The sequence below is a fragment of the Cebidichthys violaceus genome, unplaced genomic scaffold, assembly GCF_023349555.1.
Source record: "Cebidichthys violaceus isolate CVI_PGR_0920_01 unplaced genomic scaffold, fCebVio1.0.p SCAF_19, whole genome shotgun sequence".
Lineage (NCBI taxonomy): Eukaryota > Metazoa > Chordata > Actinopteri > Perciformes > Stichaeidae > Cebidichthys > Cebidichthys violaceus.
Window position 1 is genome coordinate 2981284 of NW_027176361.1, and position 19759 is coordinate 3001042.

Here is a 19759-nt window from a genome sequence, read left to right on the forward strand (position 1 = left end):
CCCTGGCTCTTTGGAAGCCAACTGACGCACGTTACAGTACGGTTATCCTCGTCACTAGACTAGTGGTGTGACGGATCGTAGATTAATTACGCGGCTGAACAATCGCAGTGTGAAATAAAGTTTTACAGACGATCTTTATCGGCCCATATTCAGTAAAAAAATTAAGCGATCAGGACATCGGCATTGCTTTCTTGCCGCCGATACCTGATAACGTTACACTGAGAGAAGTAATGCATAAACAATACTTTTATTTCCCTGACATGCCGTTGAAATGATTTTTGGAAGGTGGCGGTGGGGAAGAAAGTCAGGAGCCTTGTAGATGAGCTTTTATAATGAAACAAAACAACCAAAAAGATCTGCCATTATGGATCATCGGTGATCGGCAGTTAGTATCGGCGGTACAAAAGCGTGATCGGGGGATCTCCAAAAGTTATATTTGCTTCCTTTTTTCCTTTGTGCTGATCCGATCTGCTGCGCCCCGACACTATCGTGTCTTGTTAATACATCGTAACGATATCCAATTCTCCTTTTAAGGCCAAAGACCTGACGCTTGCATGATGATATCAGTTATTTCCTTTTTACGCATTGTGTTTTTGGTTAAGTAGAACTGTTGGAAAGCTGAGAGGAAACTTTGAGAGACTGAGTAGGCCAGTAGAGACACGCAGGCCTCCAGAGACGGGGAGGGGGGGGGGGACTCTTCATCATTACCATGCCCCGGGAGCATGCAACTGGAACGGCTCCACACGGTCCGAAGAAGACCCTCCCCTCCTCTCCTGAGTGCTCCTTTCTTCGGAGGTTTGCCAAGTCCTGACTCATCTCTCGGAAAACCTGCAAAAACGGTCCCCCTGAGCGCCGTATCTTATCAGCGCGTCAACGCCGATGACTTGAGCAATAAGTCCGTTGCGGGCTAACACATGCTAAAAACCTCTGGCAACACAACAAGCTCCGATGTAACTCTTTGATGAGTGCCTGTGTCTGACTTTTGGCTCAGAAAGAGGAGTCTGTAAAGTCCTAAAAATACCTGGTTTACTCTCAGGTGATTTAATGTCTGACGCTGTACGGCGGCCATGTTGGTGGTCTTTGAGGTGAAACGGCTTGATCTACGTCTATAGTGGTCTACATCCGGCCTCGTACCTAATCTACAAAATCAATAGATTTTTATTGTCTTCCACAACAGTTAACAATCTTCTAAATCTTATACTACATATATAACTTACATGTTTTCTGGGAAAGATCGCTGTCGAGGTTTAAAAACAACCAGTGTCGTGAACCCGTTACACGCATAGTCTTTTCAAAATAAACTTCCGTCTTCACAGGAAGTAACTTATTTAAGTTTAGGCAACTAAGCTACTTAGGTTTTGGAAAAAGTCTTTGTTTGGGTTAAAATAACTAAAGTACGCAAGTTACATGACAAATAAATCAACGTTGACATCTCGTTCCACGCGGGGAACCAACATCCTGGCTAAAAAGATCGGTTTGTTGGACCGAGTGACAGAGTGTAGAATTTACTTACTTAAACTTACCGTTTGGGATTGTTTCCCTAAACCTAACTGTACAAAATGTATTTTTGCTAAACCCAACTTTCATTTCGTAACGTCTTTACCGAAGAAAAGTTGTTCCAAGCAACATGAAGAAAGCGGACAATTCGTGTCAGCGTACGCAAAACCAACGGGTTGCACACAAATACTGCAGTACACCAAAGTTTGAGTATTAATACCTTCTACTGACTCCTCATTTCTAACAACTTGGTTTTTTGTCTTTGTTTGTTTATGTTATGAAACTGCAGAGCTGCTGAAGCCAAAAGAGCACCAAAAAAAAAAAAGGTTTCTCAAACTGTCAAAATATTATTTTTGGCTTTGAACCTGAACTTTGATCACTCATAGCTTTCAAATACCGTTCTCCAAATACAAGCGCTGAACCGGGATCGTCCCCGTTTGCACACATGTTGGAGCGGTCCATCGGAGGACATGGTCTCTCACTGCTGTCCATACTGAACCGGAGGGTCCGGGGCTGACGGAGCTCCTGTGATCCCGATGCCAGCTCTCTCAGGAAGCGGTGAACAATGCTCCACTGTTCCCTCCCATGTGTGAGTGTATGCGAGTGTGTGCACATATGTATTGTATGTGTGTGTGTATGTGTGCAATAGAGTGTGTGTTTGTCTGGCCCCCTCGCTGGACACCGAACCCTGAAAAGAATATCTCAGAGGGCTACTTGGAAACCCGGCTGCAATTTTGTGTGTGCTGGTCTGGGAGTTCCTTGGCAGTCCAGAACTCTCATTTGAAGGGATTAGGAAGAGGAGAAGTTGGCCACATAACTCAAATCCAGCATGCGAGAGTGTGTGTGTGTGTGTGTGTGTGTGTGTGTGTGTGTGTGTGTGTGTGTGTGTGTGTGTTGGGGGATGAACAGCAAAGACTGAGGGAAAGGGAAGGAGAGAGTTGGCTGTATTTCAGTGTACTTTCTCAACTTTTGTGATGAAACAGACGAGACAAGAGAGTGGGTTTTTTTTTAGGTGGGGGGGTGAAATAACAGACCTCGCTAGCAGTGGCACTGCACATAAATCTCTTTACCCAAACACAGAGGCAGGGGGATACACAAGTGAAATAAAACACGGTGAAAGTCCGGCGCGGTGGAACCAGCTTCATCATGTTGAGTTACACCCTGCTGAGTAATACACAGCCTTCAGAGTCCGGAGGAGGAGAGAGCACACTAATAGAAGGCAAAGGAGGAAAAACCTGACTTTAAATTTTTTTTACTCATAATTTGGAGTTCTGAACTGAATAAATAACGTCTGGTAATGTCTGCGCTCTCCACAGCACCTCGTAGTGGTGGCAGCCCAGTCACCAGGAGAAATTGTATTTCTGCAAATAACGGATTCGTGAAAGTTTTTGCATTTGGTCAGAGCAAGTGATGCCGTATATCATCGAGCGACCATTTTTGAATGTTGTATTAACGAGTATAACAAGGGAGAGAGAGTTGACTGAGGGCGGTTGGGATCGGCAGTGTGTGGGAGAAACGACTTCAACTAAAACTTCGACTTAAAAAAACACGTAAAACAAACAAACCCAAAACAGACTTTCACCCAGAGACCACTGTGCATGTCCCGTGTGAAACCATACGTAAATGTTGACTTGAGCATTTACATTTTTTCATTTCTGCTCGTTATGTTGTTAAAGTTGTTACGTTATCTTGTTACTTAGCGCTACGTTAAGTTGCGTTGTTACTTCAGGTTGTTACATCAGGTTGTTACATTGTTACGTCAGGTTGTTACGTCAGGTTGTTACATTGTTATGTTGTTACATCAGGTTGCTACATTGTTATGTCAGGTTGTTACGTCAGGTTGTTACATTGTTATGTTGTTACATCAGGTTGCTACATTGTTATGTCAGGTTGTTACGTCAGTTTGTTACATTGTTATGTCAGGTTGTTACATCAGGTTGCTACATTGTTATGTCAGGTTGTTACGTCAGGTTGTTACATTGTTATGTTGTTACATCAGGTTGCTACATTGTTAAGTCAGGTTGTTACGTCAGTTTGTTACATTGTTATGTCAGGTTGTTACGTCAGGTTGTTGATATAATGCAAAACAAAATATTTTTTCTAACCTTAAACAACAACTTTTGTTGCCTAAACCTAACGAAAATATGTTTAACGTTAATCACGTCATTGCGTAGTTCTGGAAGCGTTCAACAAGGCTGACATGAAGCTTATGTATGAAAGGTCGACATTCTGCGCATACAGCTCTTTTTTCCCTCTAGGTTGTTCTCCTATATCAAGCTTTGTTAATCGTTACATACAAAATATTTTGTCAATGAGATGTTTCAAAACAACCTCCTGACAAAAAAGTGCAAAAAATGTCAAAATTAAAAAGAAAAGCTTTATTGGGAACATCTGTGCATCCTCTGTATTTCTGGTGTTGTGCTCAGCAACAAGTGTTTTACCTTTTCTGTAGAAACAATTAATCACTCAGAGTTTTGATTTCTTACATAGCCAGCTGGCAACATCCATGAACACTATCGAGAGGCCACTGAAGGGTCGACTCACTGAAATAACTTTCTAATTGGTATGTTTCATCGATCGCTGTGTTCTTAAAACATCTGGCCCACTAACACTCAGTAATCAGTAGACATGAACATGATGCAAGACAGAATGAATGTGGTGAAGTTAAACAACAATTCACTCATTATTAAAGTTTTAAAACTTCTGTGAAAGATCTATCGTCATAAACACCCGTACATTTTATTTCTTCTGAAGTCTGTGTGCTGGTGATTTATAACTGACTGTTAATGAGATTGTTTTGTCTGTTCATCTGCACAGCAAGACATTTTACACTCCGACTCTCTTCAGTGAAAACTGCACCAAAGCGATCGTTAAAAACTGCTGACTGTTCACATCTTTTATTTTTTTCCACCACTCAAACCAGAAGCGTCGTATACTTGCATGGACATACAAGCTTCTGGTAATTGTGTGCACTGTGTGCGCATGGGGCGAGAGTCCTTTTTTTAAAGTGGTTTTATGTGACAAACGCATGCGTGTTTATGTGCGTGCATGGGTTTAAAGTCATGATTTGCTACAGCGTTTAGTATAAACGCACGCGTGTCTCCGTCCCTTTGGGGCTTCGGCGTCTCTCGCAGACATCCGGCTCGGTGCCAACGTAGATTTATTTGTTAAAGCTGCCGGCTTTGCTTTTTAATGACCAACAGCTTTCTCAGCAATCCATCGCGTTAAGGAGCGATCAGGACCGGAGGGGTTTTTTTTGATTGCCAACTACTCTCAAAAGGTATTTACTGGGTACAAAATAAAAACAAAAGGCCATTTTTGATTAACCAACCAGAGCCCAGCACACACACACACACACACCTCCCAGGGGAGTATTTTTAGGATCTTGGCCAAAGGAACAATCAATAGAAGATTAGGGATCCGAAACCACTGCTTTTAACACGGTTTCATAGAACCACATGCGTCCTGGCCCGACCTCACATGCCATCGTCAGTTTACCTCAAGGAGCCACATTATAGACGAAGACCAAAAAAAAAAAGTTCACCTAGTAACGGCGTATGCTTTGGGTCTACGTCTCAATCCGCCTCACTACTGATTGCTCGTGACAGGACTTGCAGTCTGCTGGGTAAATAATTGGTACTGTGAATAAACAGGCTTTGGAAATTGATCCTCAAATCGCCGTGAAACACGAGGACGACCGGAGCCTAAAGGTGATTTAAAAAAAAAAAGAAAAAAACTAATCCTCAACTTCCAAACTCTACCTCCCTCCCCCCCCCTCTCTTCTCAATAGCTCACTTGTCTTTCCTAGAAACGCCAGTCATCTGGGAATGCGTGTTTGGTCTTTGTAAACTTCTCACGATAACGGCAGCGGGCGTCGAGGCCAACACAATGCTTTCACAAAAACAAAAAAACATTCTCGTCACGAGTCGAACAGAAAGCGAAACAGTTAAAACAACAAGCTCTTGTGATTCATGCGCATCAATCAGCGAAAGAGCATCAGTGCAGCTTTAGGTGACGTTTAGAGGCGTCGTTCCAAAAGTGAGAGGATGATTAAGACGTCGTGTTCGCCGTTAGATTTCTATCACATCGCGTCACCGCTGCCCGTCTTTGAACCTTGATTGCTGCCCTTTTTTTTTTTTTGGACATTAGTGACGATGATGATAGCTCACGACCTTCAAAGAGCTGCTCTTGTCGCAGCTTTTTAAGGGGACAGACGGCGCGTCCATATGTCTCTGCATTTAAGCAATCGGCGTTTTATGTCAGCGGTGAGCAGCTGCAGCCGTTGGGCGAGTTGTTTAAACTTGTTGGTTGTTGGAAGGACGAAAGAATAGATCCACTTGGGAACTGATTGGTATCAAAAACATCTAAACAAAAACAACATGCATCAAAGAACCTTACCCAAATCTGATCAGCCTACGTATAAAGTAAAACAGCTGTCAGGGAAAAACTGAAGCAGGAAACCGAACGAGACCACGCTGAAGTCTGATTATTCACAGGATCTGGCTTCTTAAGTCTTCAAAGTGGAGCTCTTTAAAGCTGGCGGAGGCAGTTTATTTTAGTTATTTTCTATAATTTTTGACGCGTTGATCATCTCCTTCCACCTCTTTTTTTTTTTTTGTTGGGTTGCTTTGCAGCGTGGGTAATTGTTGCCAATGCTGGAAATGGCGACTTCTCTTTTCTTGCAGCGTATTCCGTCGTCGGAATCTGGCTTTCGCCATCTGAAGGGGAGGTGCGTTTGTTAGAACGGGCCAATCAGAGAACGCCCTTCTCTCTGAAATGACCCGCGATTGGCCAAAGGTCTCCCAACCAACCAAAGGAGGAGCAGAAGTCTTTCATACACCACTTAAATTACAATAAGCTGAAGAGCTATTACGGAATTTTTTCCCCCAGTGACTCCAACAATATACCGCCTTCCCCCCAGCTTTAAATCACAGCAAACAAACCGCGACTGTGTACACGTTAGAAAGCATTCGGTAACGAGCTTCAGGTAGTGATTCTTAAAAAGACATGCAAACATATGGCCCGCACATGCTTTCACATGATCCATTATGAAATCAGTCTAAAAGATAGTCTGCTTCTGCTTAGAGGCATTAATGGAATTACTTGCAGGCAGTTTCCCTCTCTTTGCGTCCTGTTCAGTGTTTTGTTTGTGTTTAACCTACTTTCCTTTGTGGTTGAGGAATGTGATCCGACGGGTTTAATGTTGTTTTTTTTGTTACCTGCGCGCTTCACCGCACATCTGCGCACGCTACGTGTTTTAGTGTTTGCACGATTGCGTGTTTGCGTCGATGCGGATGATCGCAGGAGGTTAATGATCCCTCAGCAGCAGGGCAGCGGCGTACCACTCCCAGCCCTCGCGTGTGGAACTGTTGACCTCTCTTTGTCAGCTTTTGCTGTTTTGGATTCCGTCCAGTTTAAATAAAGTTTGAAGAAAGGGTGGACCTGCCTGCTGATATTCCGGTCATTTCTTTCTTTCTCTTTTAACTTCCTTGTCGCCCCCCCACGTAAAGACAATTGAGAACGCTGCTGTTTAGGTTGAAACGAAGTAGTAAAAAGTTATCTCAAGAGTTTACCGTACACTCTGTTTATGGGAGCTGCCTTATCTGAGCCGGCGGGCGCTGAGGAATTGAAAGAGTCGCAGTAAAACTTTCGCTCTGGTTCCAAGGGTTAAGTTTCTGGTTCTCGTTAAGTCATCTGGCTCGGGAACGGGGAAGAGGAAAAAGAAAAAGACAAGAGCGAGAAGAGGTCAGGACTTTCCAGTTCGTTTCAGTCACCTGTGCACACATACCGACGGTAGAAAACGCTCCAGGCGACAAAGTTGATGCGAGAGAGACAAAGAAAGGTTTAAAAGGAGGATAGATGAGCTGCTGCAAAACTAATGGTGCAACTCAATCGTTTCCAAGTTTACCACATGTGAAGAGTAACTTAAAACTCATAATGGACAACTGGCAAATAGTGCAGCAACGTATAATATAAGTAAACACACCTGGGCTGTTATCAAGAACAAACGGTGGCGTTCTCTTTCAGGCCTTTGCGTCGTCCATTTTATCAGTGACACCTGGTAAATATTAACCGGTCACCAGAAGAACAATCTGATTGGCACGTGGTGGATAATGGGAAGAGGAACATCTGTTGTGTCGACCAAATTCAGACGGAAGAAAGCTGCTCTCCCCGATCCACCGGGTCCCGTTGACATTGGCGTAATCTGTCCTGACGCGTGGACTTCTGCGCCAGCTGTGAGTTGACGCTCACGGTCGCTCCGTGCCGACCGAATCCAAACAAGGCGAACAGCTGGAGATCATTTGCAGTCCGTTTACAGAACCCTTCAGGTAGTTAGCCGTCGCTCTGATAGGATTAAGAACTGGCCCAATGAGCCGCTTAGCAAGTCTGCCTCTTACAATAACACTTTCATTTCAGGTGATATTTTCCACCGCTGGGATGATCGCATTCGGGAAAGGTTCGACCAAAGAACACACAATGAAGGTCTAGCGGTTTGGGGTCGGCGTTGCCGCTGTGGGGTCCCTCTGGGTGGGCAACAAAAGTGTCTGTAAATGTGGTTGTTTTATGTGAAGCACTTTGAATCACCTCGTTGAAGTGTGCTTCTACAAATAAACCTGCCGTGCCTACAAGTGTTATTGTTCTCGGAGATTGTGTTGACCTGTGTTTTCTCTGGTGGGGACCAGACGTTCCCACAAGAATGCCCGGTGAATGGCTATTTCTAAAAAACAGGTTAGGATTGTTTTTAGATGGCATTCCTGCTGCGTGTGGGACACTGTAGGGATGCACAAGTCTCTGCACACTTAAGGCACAAATAATAGCGGATTACTGTGGCTTATTTAGGGTCACTGTGACAAAACAAATCCCAAATGACATACTTCTTCTCCACAAAACACTAAATATACAAAAAAATGTCTAAGTGAAATTTTAAGCTTCAGTTTCCTGCGTTTCTATGAAATATTCAGACTAAATGCTAATATCTGTAGAAGGGTATCCATCATCAGGGTGAACACTAGAGAAGAAGAGTACCAAGGTGAGCCCACCACTGTAAGGAGCAGTTTGAACATTTAGTAGAAATGCAGATAACACTTCATCAAGAGAGACTTTGACTACAGCTCGACAGCGGAGTCAAAGGTTATCGTGAGCCGTGACGGACTGCGAGGCTCCGAATCCTTTGAAAAGTCTCAGACTCCCATTATCGGAGAATCAAACTGAACGGATCGCCTTTCGTTTCCTTCATTATCTAAAAATGTGTTGCTCATGTCAGAGTCCTGACTTGAATCAGTCCGGCTGTAAAAAAAACAGATTTACAACCTTTTTCGGCGGCTGCTTTCTGTTGACGTGCAGCGTGTCGACCCTTTGGCTTTTATTTTAATCGAAGCCATCATCGTGCATTTTGTGCAGCGCGTTGAGAAACATCTTGAACGTCTCACGAGCGCCGCCGCCGCCGCCGCTGCCAACTCTCTAAAAAAGGAAAAAAAACCTGTCCGGACTCTTTGCTACTTATCCCGTTATCTTGCCAAAGAATTACCTTTCACCTCTCTGAGGATCTAACGCAGGAAGTTCATCCAGCTCTTACTGTCAGACTAAACGCCGTCCCCCGTCCTCGAAACACAAAGATCAGATGGATTACCACCAAAGTCTGTCCAGAAAAGTCTTTGTCCTCAATTAAAATAAACCATTGTGTCTTAAAAATATCCTTTTCCAACCCCTCATGGTCACAATCTAGATTTGCCTCAACTGTCCCTCTCTAGTCATAATATTTTGGAAGCAACAAAGCCTGAAACTCAATACTCCATCAGACACATGTTTTCTTAACCTTTCATACAAGATCTTTATCTCCTCCACAAGAGGCCAGGAGCAGTAGCTGGACTTCTGTCTTTTTGTCCAAACAAGTACAGTATGTTGGCATTTATTTCCTCCGTGTGATTTGGATCTGGGTTTGGCCAAACTCCTGCGTTTTTTAAAAAGACTTGTTCTGATTAAAAGACTCGTTCGTTTAAACACAGATGTTGACCAAGTTTAGTGAGATCGCCTCCGTCTTGACCTCTCGAAACAGGAAATACAAGACTTACAGATTTACATTGGCATCTTAATCTTCTAAGTGGGCCTCCAGGCCACGGACAGAAACCAGTATTTGGCAGTTTTGGCCCGTTCTACCTCTATTTACACACATCATTATGATGTCTGAAGTTTGGCACTTAGGCAGCGCGCCGTGTTAAACTCCTGTGAAGTCAAACGTTTAATAGTGCTGGTCTATAAACACAGATTTTCTTACAGTTTAACTGGTTGAAAACTCTTCATTCGCTATAGTTCGGCCTGTTTTTTCTGTATGTGGCCCAAAATCAAAAATATATCTGGCCACCACCGATTTAGCTCCTTGCCAGCTCCGACTGAGCTTTAATTTAAGACGCCGAGAGGCCGAGGATTGCCTTTGTTTCATCGACGATGACTCGAGCTGATGCAACATAAATTGGCTGACTCGTTCGTCCTACTTATAATTTGCTAGAGAGCTAAACTGTTACGGCTAAAGTTACGGCGCCGTGATTTAGCAATGGCGTCAACGTCTGCGCTCTTAAACCTGCTCTACCTCCAACTTTTAACAGACCAAACTTGAGAGCAAAAGAACCTCTCGTTGTTTCTAAGTCTTCCCCCCTTTTTCCCAGAGCTTTTCTTTTTTTTATGAAGGTTTTTTCCGAAGCCAAATCCCTGCCCAGGGTTTGATCCCCCGAGTCACGGATGACCCGCGATCTCCCAAGAACCCAACGAGCCTCTTAACGGACTCGGTGTTGTGAGTCGCTACGCCATAAACACTAGCAGCAGTCTGGAGCTGAGGAAGTGAAACATCAGCGATGAATGTCTTTCTGTGGCTTTTCTTCTGGATCTACACGACAGCGAGCAATGAGAGGTTTCGGGTATGCTTTCATTAAAGACGTCGTTCTCGACAGTCCATGAGACAAAAGGACGGCCAGCACTGCGGTTGGTGGAGCAGGCTGTGGAAGTGGGACGCGAATGGGTGGAAAGATGGAAAAGATCATGTTGGAGGGAGGAAAAAGAGTTCGCCGGTTGTTTAATTGGTACAGAAATTAGAGCTGACAGGAGGGTTCTGTTACTGAGAGAGTCCAATGCTGATATCACAGAGAGAACAAGTGTGTGTGTGTGTGTGTGTGTGTGTGTGTGTGTGTGTATGTGTGTGTGTGTGACTGACACTAACAAGCCCTCCTTCTTGTGCCCAGGACAGAGATGTGTGCCCATTCCCAGGGTCTGATCATGTTAGACCTACTAGAACTTTCCGTCCAATCAACCACTGGCTAATCACACACACACACACACACACACACACACTCACACACACATTCTTTAACTTTTTCTGTAACCACCGTGTAAGCGTTGTAATCACAGCACAAGCCTGAAACCAAAGTTAACATCACAAGTGTTGCTTCTCTAATCAATAACTCCCCTCATCACCCTTTAAGCTCCAGTGGAGACACGAGTTTGACACATGACATAACCTGATTATGTCATCATTTTCTTTTCTTTATTTCTACACTTTTTTTTTTTGCAATATTGTATGAAAATGATCTTGAACTCTGGCAAAGTACGTTCAAATCACAAAGCAACCTTTACAAAAACATCGAAAACCACTTTCCTGTACTTTCCCTTTCAAATATCTTCATCTCCGCTTTTTTTCCGCTTGTCACCCCCCCCCCCCCCAAACCCAAAGTCTATCCTTGGACCGGTTGGACATGTTCCAACAGGGCAGCGCAGCTTGCCTCTCCTTTGATACGACGCACACACACGGAGTCTGGAGGATTTGGTTTCCACATGATGGGAGCCACATGGGGCTCCTACGGGGGGAGATCTGAGATGAGGACGGACATTTCACCGTAGGGGGTCAACACGGAGAAGAACCTCCACGCTCCAATTTATGTACATTATGTCTTTAACCATCTGTTTCCTGGTAACGCCACCCATCACGAAATCCCTTTTCCAGAGGCTCGTATTTACCGAACCGTTCTGCGCGGGCGCTCTGGTTTTTATTTTTTATTTTGGTAAAGGCTCACGCGTCGGCTCCAGGGTCTGGTTCTACTGAGCATTTGTTAAATTCAACAAATTGGACCCAACAAACTCTGTTTCAGGTTCATAAAAAACACATTGTTTGTTGTTTCTTACTGCGGCGAAAGTACGTCAGCTGTTTTTATTTAAATTCCTTTTATTATGATTCTGATAGAGTTGTTGGATTAATGTTTCAGTTTATATCTGTTGTTCTAAAAAAACTTTTTTCACCACTTTCAGACAATTTTTAGCCGCCGCAGCTCGTTCGTTGCGTCGTCTGACGTCTTTACGTTACATTTTTTACAGTTTTATCCCGTTAATGTGAGTTTATCTGAGCGGCTTTACTCGTCTTTCATTCCATCGCTGTGCAAAACGGACAGCGTTCACATGTACAGTGCATCACTCACAGGGTGTCATCAGCCGCAGACGGTGACTAACTAAAAGCCGACTCGAACATATGCTAGAGCGCAGTAACTCAGCTGACTCGGCAGTTGACACGCACGATAAAGATATTTTAAAAAGAAGAAGTGAAAACAGGTGGTACCAGGTGGTACCAGGTGCACAGACGGTTCAGCAGCACCGGTATCAGTTCACCACATGCAGCAGAGAGGTCCATTAGCTCCCCAAAAATCGTTAATCAGCGTTTTATAGCCGTGTTGGCTGAGCAAACAAGAGTGATAACACACAGTACCAGCTGTTGGCACACACACACACACACACACACACACACACACACACACACACACACACACACACACACCACACACACACAGCTGTAGCCACATCCTAATGAGCATTCCAACGTGGGAACACAAATATCCTGTTTTCACGCATCAAGCTGCCGAACCAAGGTCATGTGTGTGTGTGTGTGTGTGTGTGTGGTTCTGCAGTCCATCAGATGACGTAATGCATAGCAACAGACTCCTCTCCAGTCGTCATTTATTTCATTTTCTGACTCTGGAATGATCCCTCTCTGTTGCAGCGCTCCATCTTCACTTTTGAGACACTTTGTGGTGAGGAAACGCCGTGTTTGCTAACTTTTATAACCTCATTTGCTCTGCTGGAAATCTTGTCTCAGGGGGTCATTAACATTTTTTGTGATGGGGGGTGGGGGGGGGGGGGTTAAGAGATTACTTAACAGAGAGAAACTGTAAAAGATTGGGAGCAAAGATGATGCGCCCAAAGGTCTCAGATTAAGGCTCAAACACATGATAGCTGCAACAATTTTGACATTTTTAGAGCAAAATTAATTTCTGCTTCTTCTTCTTGCTGCATTTAAAATTACTTCTAATTTAAAATGTGAAGATATTTTGCTAAAAAGAAGTTAAAGATAATCTTGTTTCCTGAGATCGTACTGTTCTAAGAGTCGCATTAAAGGAATAGTTCAACATTTCGGGAAATACTTTATTATTTTCCCTTCTTGCAGAGACTTAGATGAACAGATTGACATCACTTACGTGTCTGTGCGGTAAATCAGCCAGCTAGCTTAGCTTAGCTTAGCGCAAATAGTGGAAACTCGGCAGCACGCTATATATACTGTAAAAGAAAAATGTTTTGTTCGAACTTTAACTTCTTAAGTTCTCGACTTCCCCCTTAAACCACCCTTTATGTTTATCTTTTAGAAAACACAGTATCAGATCATATACATTCATAACGCCTCGCTTCAAGTATTATTCAAACCCAAGACGCCAACGGCTATAACATTTATTCAAAACGAAAATATACTGCATTTCACACATTTACTTGAAATTGAAGCTGACATGTTTTGGCCTTTTCGGAGACTTTGGGGCATTTGAAATACAGAACTATGGGTTTAAGGAGAGTTCATCAGAGTTTAAATCTAGAAGTATTCTGATTCACCATTTCACTCTCGGTTTACCCGTCACGAGGAGTACTTCTCAGCTTGTGAAAACATTTGGGATGTGTCTAAGTTTGGCTCTAAAGGGAGCGTTCAAATGTTTGGAAATATAGGATCCAGTTCAGGATTTAAAAGAACCTCGTCTCCATGTGTAATCATCATTGTCTCTCTGTTGGTTTAAAGACGACTCGTATCGCGTGCGATCACAGTCTCGCGATGCCAGACGAATCGGAGAGCTTCGCCGACCAAACGTGAGGGGATTCCCCAACGCATCACCGCTCCCCAAACCCGTCAAACACCGACGCTTTACCGTCAGACCGTCCCAACTATGACGCTGTAGGTTCCCCCTTTCATATCAAACCTTCATATATCCTGGATTCAGACAGGCCAATCACATGAGTTTACTGTCCAATCTTTGGAACAACGAGTGAACCGTCTGTTAGCGCGTTAGCATGTTAGCGGAGCTGCTGCAGAAACAACAGGTCTGAACGTGCGTTTCTGCTGTGACGAGTGTTTACGAGCAACTTCTGCACGTCACGCCCAAATACGAAGAGTCGACCTTAAGACCGGTTCTGCTGAGCAGGTTTCTTTTTTTTAATACTCTTGTTATTGTTTCAGCAACAAAACCAGGGAGATCCGAATGAGCGACTCCCAAAGACCGACAAAAACAGCTAACTTCCTGTTAGCTAAAGCACACTGAAAGTAGTTAGCTACTATAAAGTAGTTAACTACTACATGTTAACTACTATAAAGTAGTTAACATGTAGTAGTGTTTTCAATAAAACATGCATAAAACAAAGGTATATCTCCTCTAAATGGCAGTTTTTTGGTGGAAATGGCAGTAAAAATGATCACCTATTGTAAATTGGGTCGCAAAGGTTTGTCATTTTTTTTTAAAAAAGTGTCCCCCCCCCCACTGCACAAGCCAACAGGTCTGTTACTCTGGGATTACTCAGCTGACGTCAGTTTTGGCCTCGTCGTCTTCATTGAGTCATGAAGGCGAAAATAAAGCCAAATGTATGTCTTTCACCTTCTCCCATTTACCGTGCCTTGTTCTTTTTGTGTGTTACACCCATATAAACACCTCGCGTAACTTTGGAGAGCGGCCCAGGGCCTGTTTAGATGCACACACACACACACACACACACACACACACACACACACACTGCCAAAGAATCACTTAACTTCTCCACTCCTACCTCCATAAAAGCAAAAGAAAAGAACTGCTTTGTGTGTCACTCCTGAAAAATTCGTCCTCCCTCCCCCATGAGCCCTAAAACTGACTTGTAACTCGAATCGCTGATTTGGACTTGAACCATAACACCAGAGACTGCAGGGGGGGGGGAAGGTGTGATGAAGAGAGCGGCCGAAAAAAATGTGTATTTTGGCAATGGAGTCTGGTGTGGGAGGTTTATATTAGAAGCTTTAAATTAAATCTAAATATTTGCAGTCTAGGATATGATTTGAGTCTAAATTGGTATCTGATGATGAACACACTGAAAGACACCCCCCCATATATATATATATATATATATATATATATATATATATATTATGACATCCATTGATCCTCTAGCGGTAACGCCAGCCTTCTTCACCTCCACCAATAAAACCTGATCCAGTGTGAAGCGCTGGGGTAAATATACAGCAACAGGCCTATACTGCTCTATACTGCGCTATAGGAGCTATAACAGCTGAGGCCACACAGGGAGGGAGGACTGAGAAATGTAACACACACTGTGTGTGTGGATGGAGATGACCACCAACGCTATTTTCTAGCAGTGTATCGTCGCCTGTGTGCAGAAGTTTAGGTTCAGCAATGAGCTTTTCTTACGTTGCGTCACGGGGAAACACGTAGGCAGCAATGGAAAAAAGCAACGGAGGTCATGTGAGGCAAATTCCAGCAATGTGGTTTAAGAGGTGACAGCGATGGATCGATTCTAGCTGAGGGACATTGGCTGCATATCGTCTCTCTCCTCGTGTTTCCTGTCTGGAAACTTCATCAGGCGCTGTCTTTATAAAGGGGAATCCCACAGAGGAATGAAAGCAATATTTGTTTCCAGACTCTATCGACACGTACGCGGATCCTGAATAAAGGGGATTTTTGTCATGATTTGACAGTCAAATGTAGAGTTAAAGATGAAATACGGAGGGTGACCATAGGCTGTATATAGGAAGTAAACGTATTCACTGTGACGTCACCCATTGGTTTTTGTGGACTGCTGTTTCTGAAGCCTTAAGTTGGGCATTTTGGCCGTCGCCATCTTGGTTTTTTAGCAACCAGAAGTGACTCCGGAGGGTGGAGCTAAGTACAACTGAACGAAGACGTTTCTAGGCGACCAACAAGTTAACCAAGTTAATGTATGTGAAGTGAAAACAAACTGGTGGTAGTGTCCTGTCAATCACTGTGTAGCCCCGCCCCTAAATCATCCCCTGCTTTATGGTGTGTTTGACTCTAAATGGACCATAATCTACTAAATGAACATCATGCTGTATTGAAGAAGACTGTAAACTAGAGATTGAGACCATAAACTCATGTTTACAATGTTTACTGAGGGAATAAATCAAGAGAGAAGTAGAGTCATTTTAGACTAGACTTCTATACAACCAGAGGAGTCGCCCCCTGGTGGACACTAGAGAGAATGCAGCTTTTGAACCGCGGACAGTGTGATTACAAATGCCACCTTTTGGAGGTCAAGCGTCGGCTCTAGCTGTAAATAACCAACTTTTTCATTATCAATGAATCTGCTAATTGCTTTATCGATTAGTCCTTTAATCATTTAGTCTATAAAACATCCCAACATGACATCTTCAAGTGTCTTACTTTGTGCGACCAACAGTCCAAAACCCAAAGATGTGTAGTTTACTGTCAGAAACGACCCACGTGAGTTCAGTCTTGTTATTATTTGGTTGTCGAAGAACTGAGGCGCTCTATCAAGGCTGGCTACCTTATCTACTTCACCATGTTGTAACTTCAGCCGAACTCTTAACACTTTATCAAATGTAAAATCTGGTCCTTTGTGGACCTGACAAATTGTTTCTATGCCTGGAGGTTCTCATGCTATCGCAAGGATAACAGCATACGATCACACACACGTACAAATACACTTAAATCACACAAACACAGAGAGAACAGACCAAAATATAGACTTCTTTTAGGGGGGGGGGGGCTAAACGGACCACACAGCCTAAGAAACATCCACAGTAAGCTCAAACTTCTTCTGAGTGAGTCAGACCACACACACACACACACACACACACACACACCGGGTGTATTGTTGCATGTAGGGGTGAGTCAGCCTATCTGTGAACCCAAACAATAATAAAGTGGACCAGTGAAGTGTGAGGAATGGAATGCCAATCACACACACACACACACACACACACACACACACACACACACACACACACACACACACAGAAAAAACCCCCATTTTAATGCAGATTAAAAGGTGCAACATGTTGCATCTGAAACGTAGCTGATGTAGTTATTTTTTATACCTCCAGAGATGACAAAGAGAAGTTACACAACAGACAGACGGGCTGCATCCAACATGTATGTTACTGATTAATTCATTCGTTGTCATTGGGAGCGTCGTAGCAGGCTAACGTAACTAAACAGATTTACGGCATTTTGCCGTAACGACTAAAACCGATGATCGACAACTTTGTTTTGGCTCATTTTCTGTAACCGGCGTAGCATTAAAGCAATGGTGGGATTAGCAAGATAGCTAACTAGCCAGCTGTCCGCGAGCTACTTAGCCAGTTTGCTAATCCCACCGATGCTTTAATGCTACGCCGGTTACAGAGAATGAGCCCAACAGTGGGCCGCTCTCCTCCCAGCGAGCTTTATGGCCCCACTTACATGCGTTGTCACCATGACAACTAACAACAATCACCATTGTCTTTTGTCCATTGTGCTCCTGTTCTACTTCTACTATATCTTCGCAGCTAACTGCTACGTTTTCCCGCTCCTAACTCGAGAACATAAACCAATCTGAATGGACTCCTTTTTTGTGTTTCCTGTTGCGGTGTTTGTCGACGCTTCGGCTAACAGGAAGTTAAACACGGGCCAAAGCTGTTGTCCTGAAAACGCCAATGAAAAGGTCTATTATTCCTCTGAACGGGTCTTGAGTTCACTCTCTGCTCAGCCAACTGCAAGATGTGACTCAACCACTGGGTTTGATTAGGCCTCTGGACCTAGAACTGCAGGAGCATTTCTCAATCTGTCCTCGCGCTCACATCTCCACAAGTTTGCACAAACAGCCTCATCCAGACACGAGAACCAGCAGGACACATCCAGAGCTTCTGTATCGAGGGCTACATGTGTGCGTTTGTCGGTTTTCTTTGTGTGTGTGTGAATGCAGCAGCAGCCGAGGCAACACCGGAGCGTTCCTCATTGTGCTTCCCCCTGTTCCATTTGTTCCAAGCATCTTTTTTTGTCTCCACCGGCATGGAGGGGTGGTGAGAGCGAGGGGGGCCTGTTTCCAGATTTAAATTTAAAAATAGCCGGCCTTCGCTTGAGAACCGGGGGGGGGGATTCCCAGATCCTCGCCTACAGACGATACAGAGCTCCGTGTTCCCCCCCCCCCCCTGTCATCCCTAAACTATTCCTGATGCCATTTCCTGCCCGGCTCCGACGCGTCGAAAAAAAGAAATCAAAACCCCCAGAGATGGAGCTGTGGCTCCCCTTAGTACCTCTACGTATTCACTTATGATCTAATGCAATAAAAGCATGTGCCGTACATGTCTACAGCTGGTAGCCGATGCACAGGATGGTTGCTTTCATGCCAGTAAGTGGATTGGAAGCGAGGCGAGTTCCTCTCGTGGCAGAAGGTCTAATGCGTGATTTAAAGATCACTTTTCATCCTCTGTGGACGTTACGGACGTGACCTTGCTATCGCTCAACTTCAAAGTGCAAAAATGCATTTTTAACAGGCACGAATCCTGATATCAGTCAAGAAGAAGCATCTATTGACGGGGATTCTCCCCAAAAAAGAGAAAAAGAGAAGAGTGTGGGAGAGATGCTCTCATGTGGAGAAGAGGCGCAGACCGGCTTCCTCTTACGGAGCAGGAGAGGAGTAGCGTTACACTGTAAACCGGCCTCAACCTAATCGTACAACTGTGCGTGTGTGTGTGTGTGTATGTGTGTGTGTGTGTGTGTGTGTGTGCGCCTTTAAGTCACAGCAACTTTCCCTTAAATCCACAGCAGAGGATGAGGATGAGCACAGAGACGTGAAGGTGGAAGCTGTGGAAGTTCATGAATTAATTAGGTCTTTAAGCCCCCCCCCCCCCCCTAATGGGACAACACTCACGTGCACATCTGCACAGATGTTAACCGGCGGTGACAGCAGCTCTGATTTATAGAGTGCAGCAATCAAACCTCAGCTGTGCAACTGTTGCAGCAGAGGACTTGTTGCTCCGGAGGACTTGTTGCTCTGGAGGACTTGTTGCTCCGGAGGACTTGTTGCTCTGGAGGACTTGTTGCTCCGGAGGTTGCAGAGATGTATTGATATTGAATAGAAAGCCAGGAGGGTGTTCTCCCACCTCCATCGCTGACCTGCATGGTTCACCTCCGCGCACAACATCTGCAACCTACAACCAGGACTACTTTCCACCCAAATGGCTCCAGTGTGTTCACTTAAACTCGCAGTTTAAACCCGTTTAGCTGGATAAACGCTGCCGGCTCGTCCCCCCCTCGGATTGCATTGTTTCACAAATGCAGTCATGCTGAGCTGTTGTCCGAGTACAACCCCCACAAAACACGTCTATTTCTCGCTAAATCAGTGCGCAAAAGAGCGCACTTTCTGCAGGATCACAGCCCTGTTAGGGAGCAGCTCTTACCTGCGATATGGACATGTTCAGGTAGAGGAAGAGCCCCGTGGTGGAGGCGATCTGCAGCACCACCACCACGATCACCACCATCGCCACCCACATCTTGGACGGCGCCTCCCGGCGCCTCGTCCCGCTCGGCCCGCCGGCCGGGACCATCATGTAGGTGGTGGACTCGCTGCTCACCGATCTGAAATAATCCTGCTGCTGTGCGCTCGGAGTGGCCATGGCATTCCCGGACGCATGAGCAGACCACAACCCCCAAAAAACTAAAACAAGATCCGAGGGAGCAGCCGAGAGAGAAAGAACCGTGGAGCGCAGTTAGATCTCCATGCGTCCGCTGCTGCCGACCATAGCAAGGGGAGAGGAGGCGAGCGGGTTAGGAGAGGAGAGGAGAGGAGACACACGACCTGGAAGTTTAAAAAAGTTCGGGTCTGTCCTCAACTGCTGCGTAAAGCTGCTGAGGGAGGCAGCGGAGGACTGATGGGCTGCAACCGGGAGAGCGCAGCAAGAGGGGGC

At 44.7% G+C, this 19759-nt stretch overlaps 1 protein-coding gene across 1 annotated transcript in view; it reads right to left on the reverse strand.

The window, feature by feature from the left end:
• The window catches only part of tnfsf10l (TNF superfamily member 10, like), a 52827-nt gene that overhangs the window by 33064 nt on the left and 4 nt on the right, over positions 1–19759 (reverse strand). Inside the window, exon 1 of the mRNA XM_068713253.1 lies at positions 19253–19759. This exon is cut by the window's right edge and continues 4 nt beyond it. Coding sequence (XP_068569354.1) covers positions 19253–19468 — 216 coding nt within the window. The 5' untranslated portion in view covers positions 19469–19759. The remainder of the gene's footprint in view (positions 1–19252) is intronic.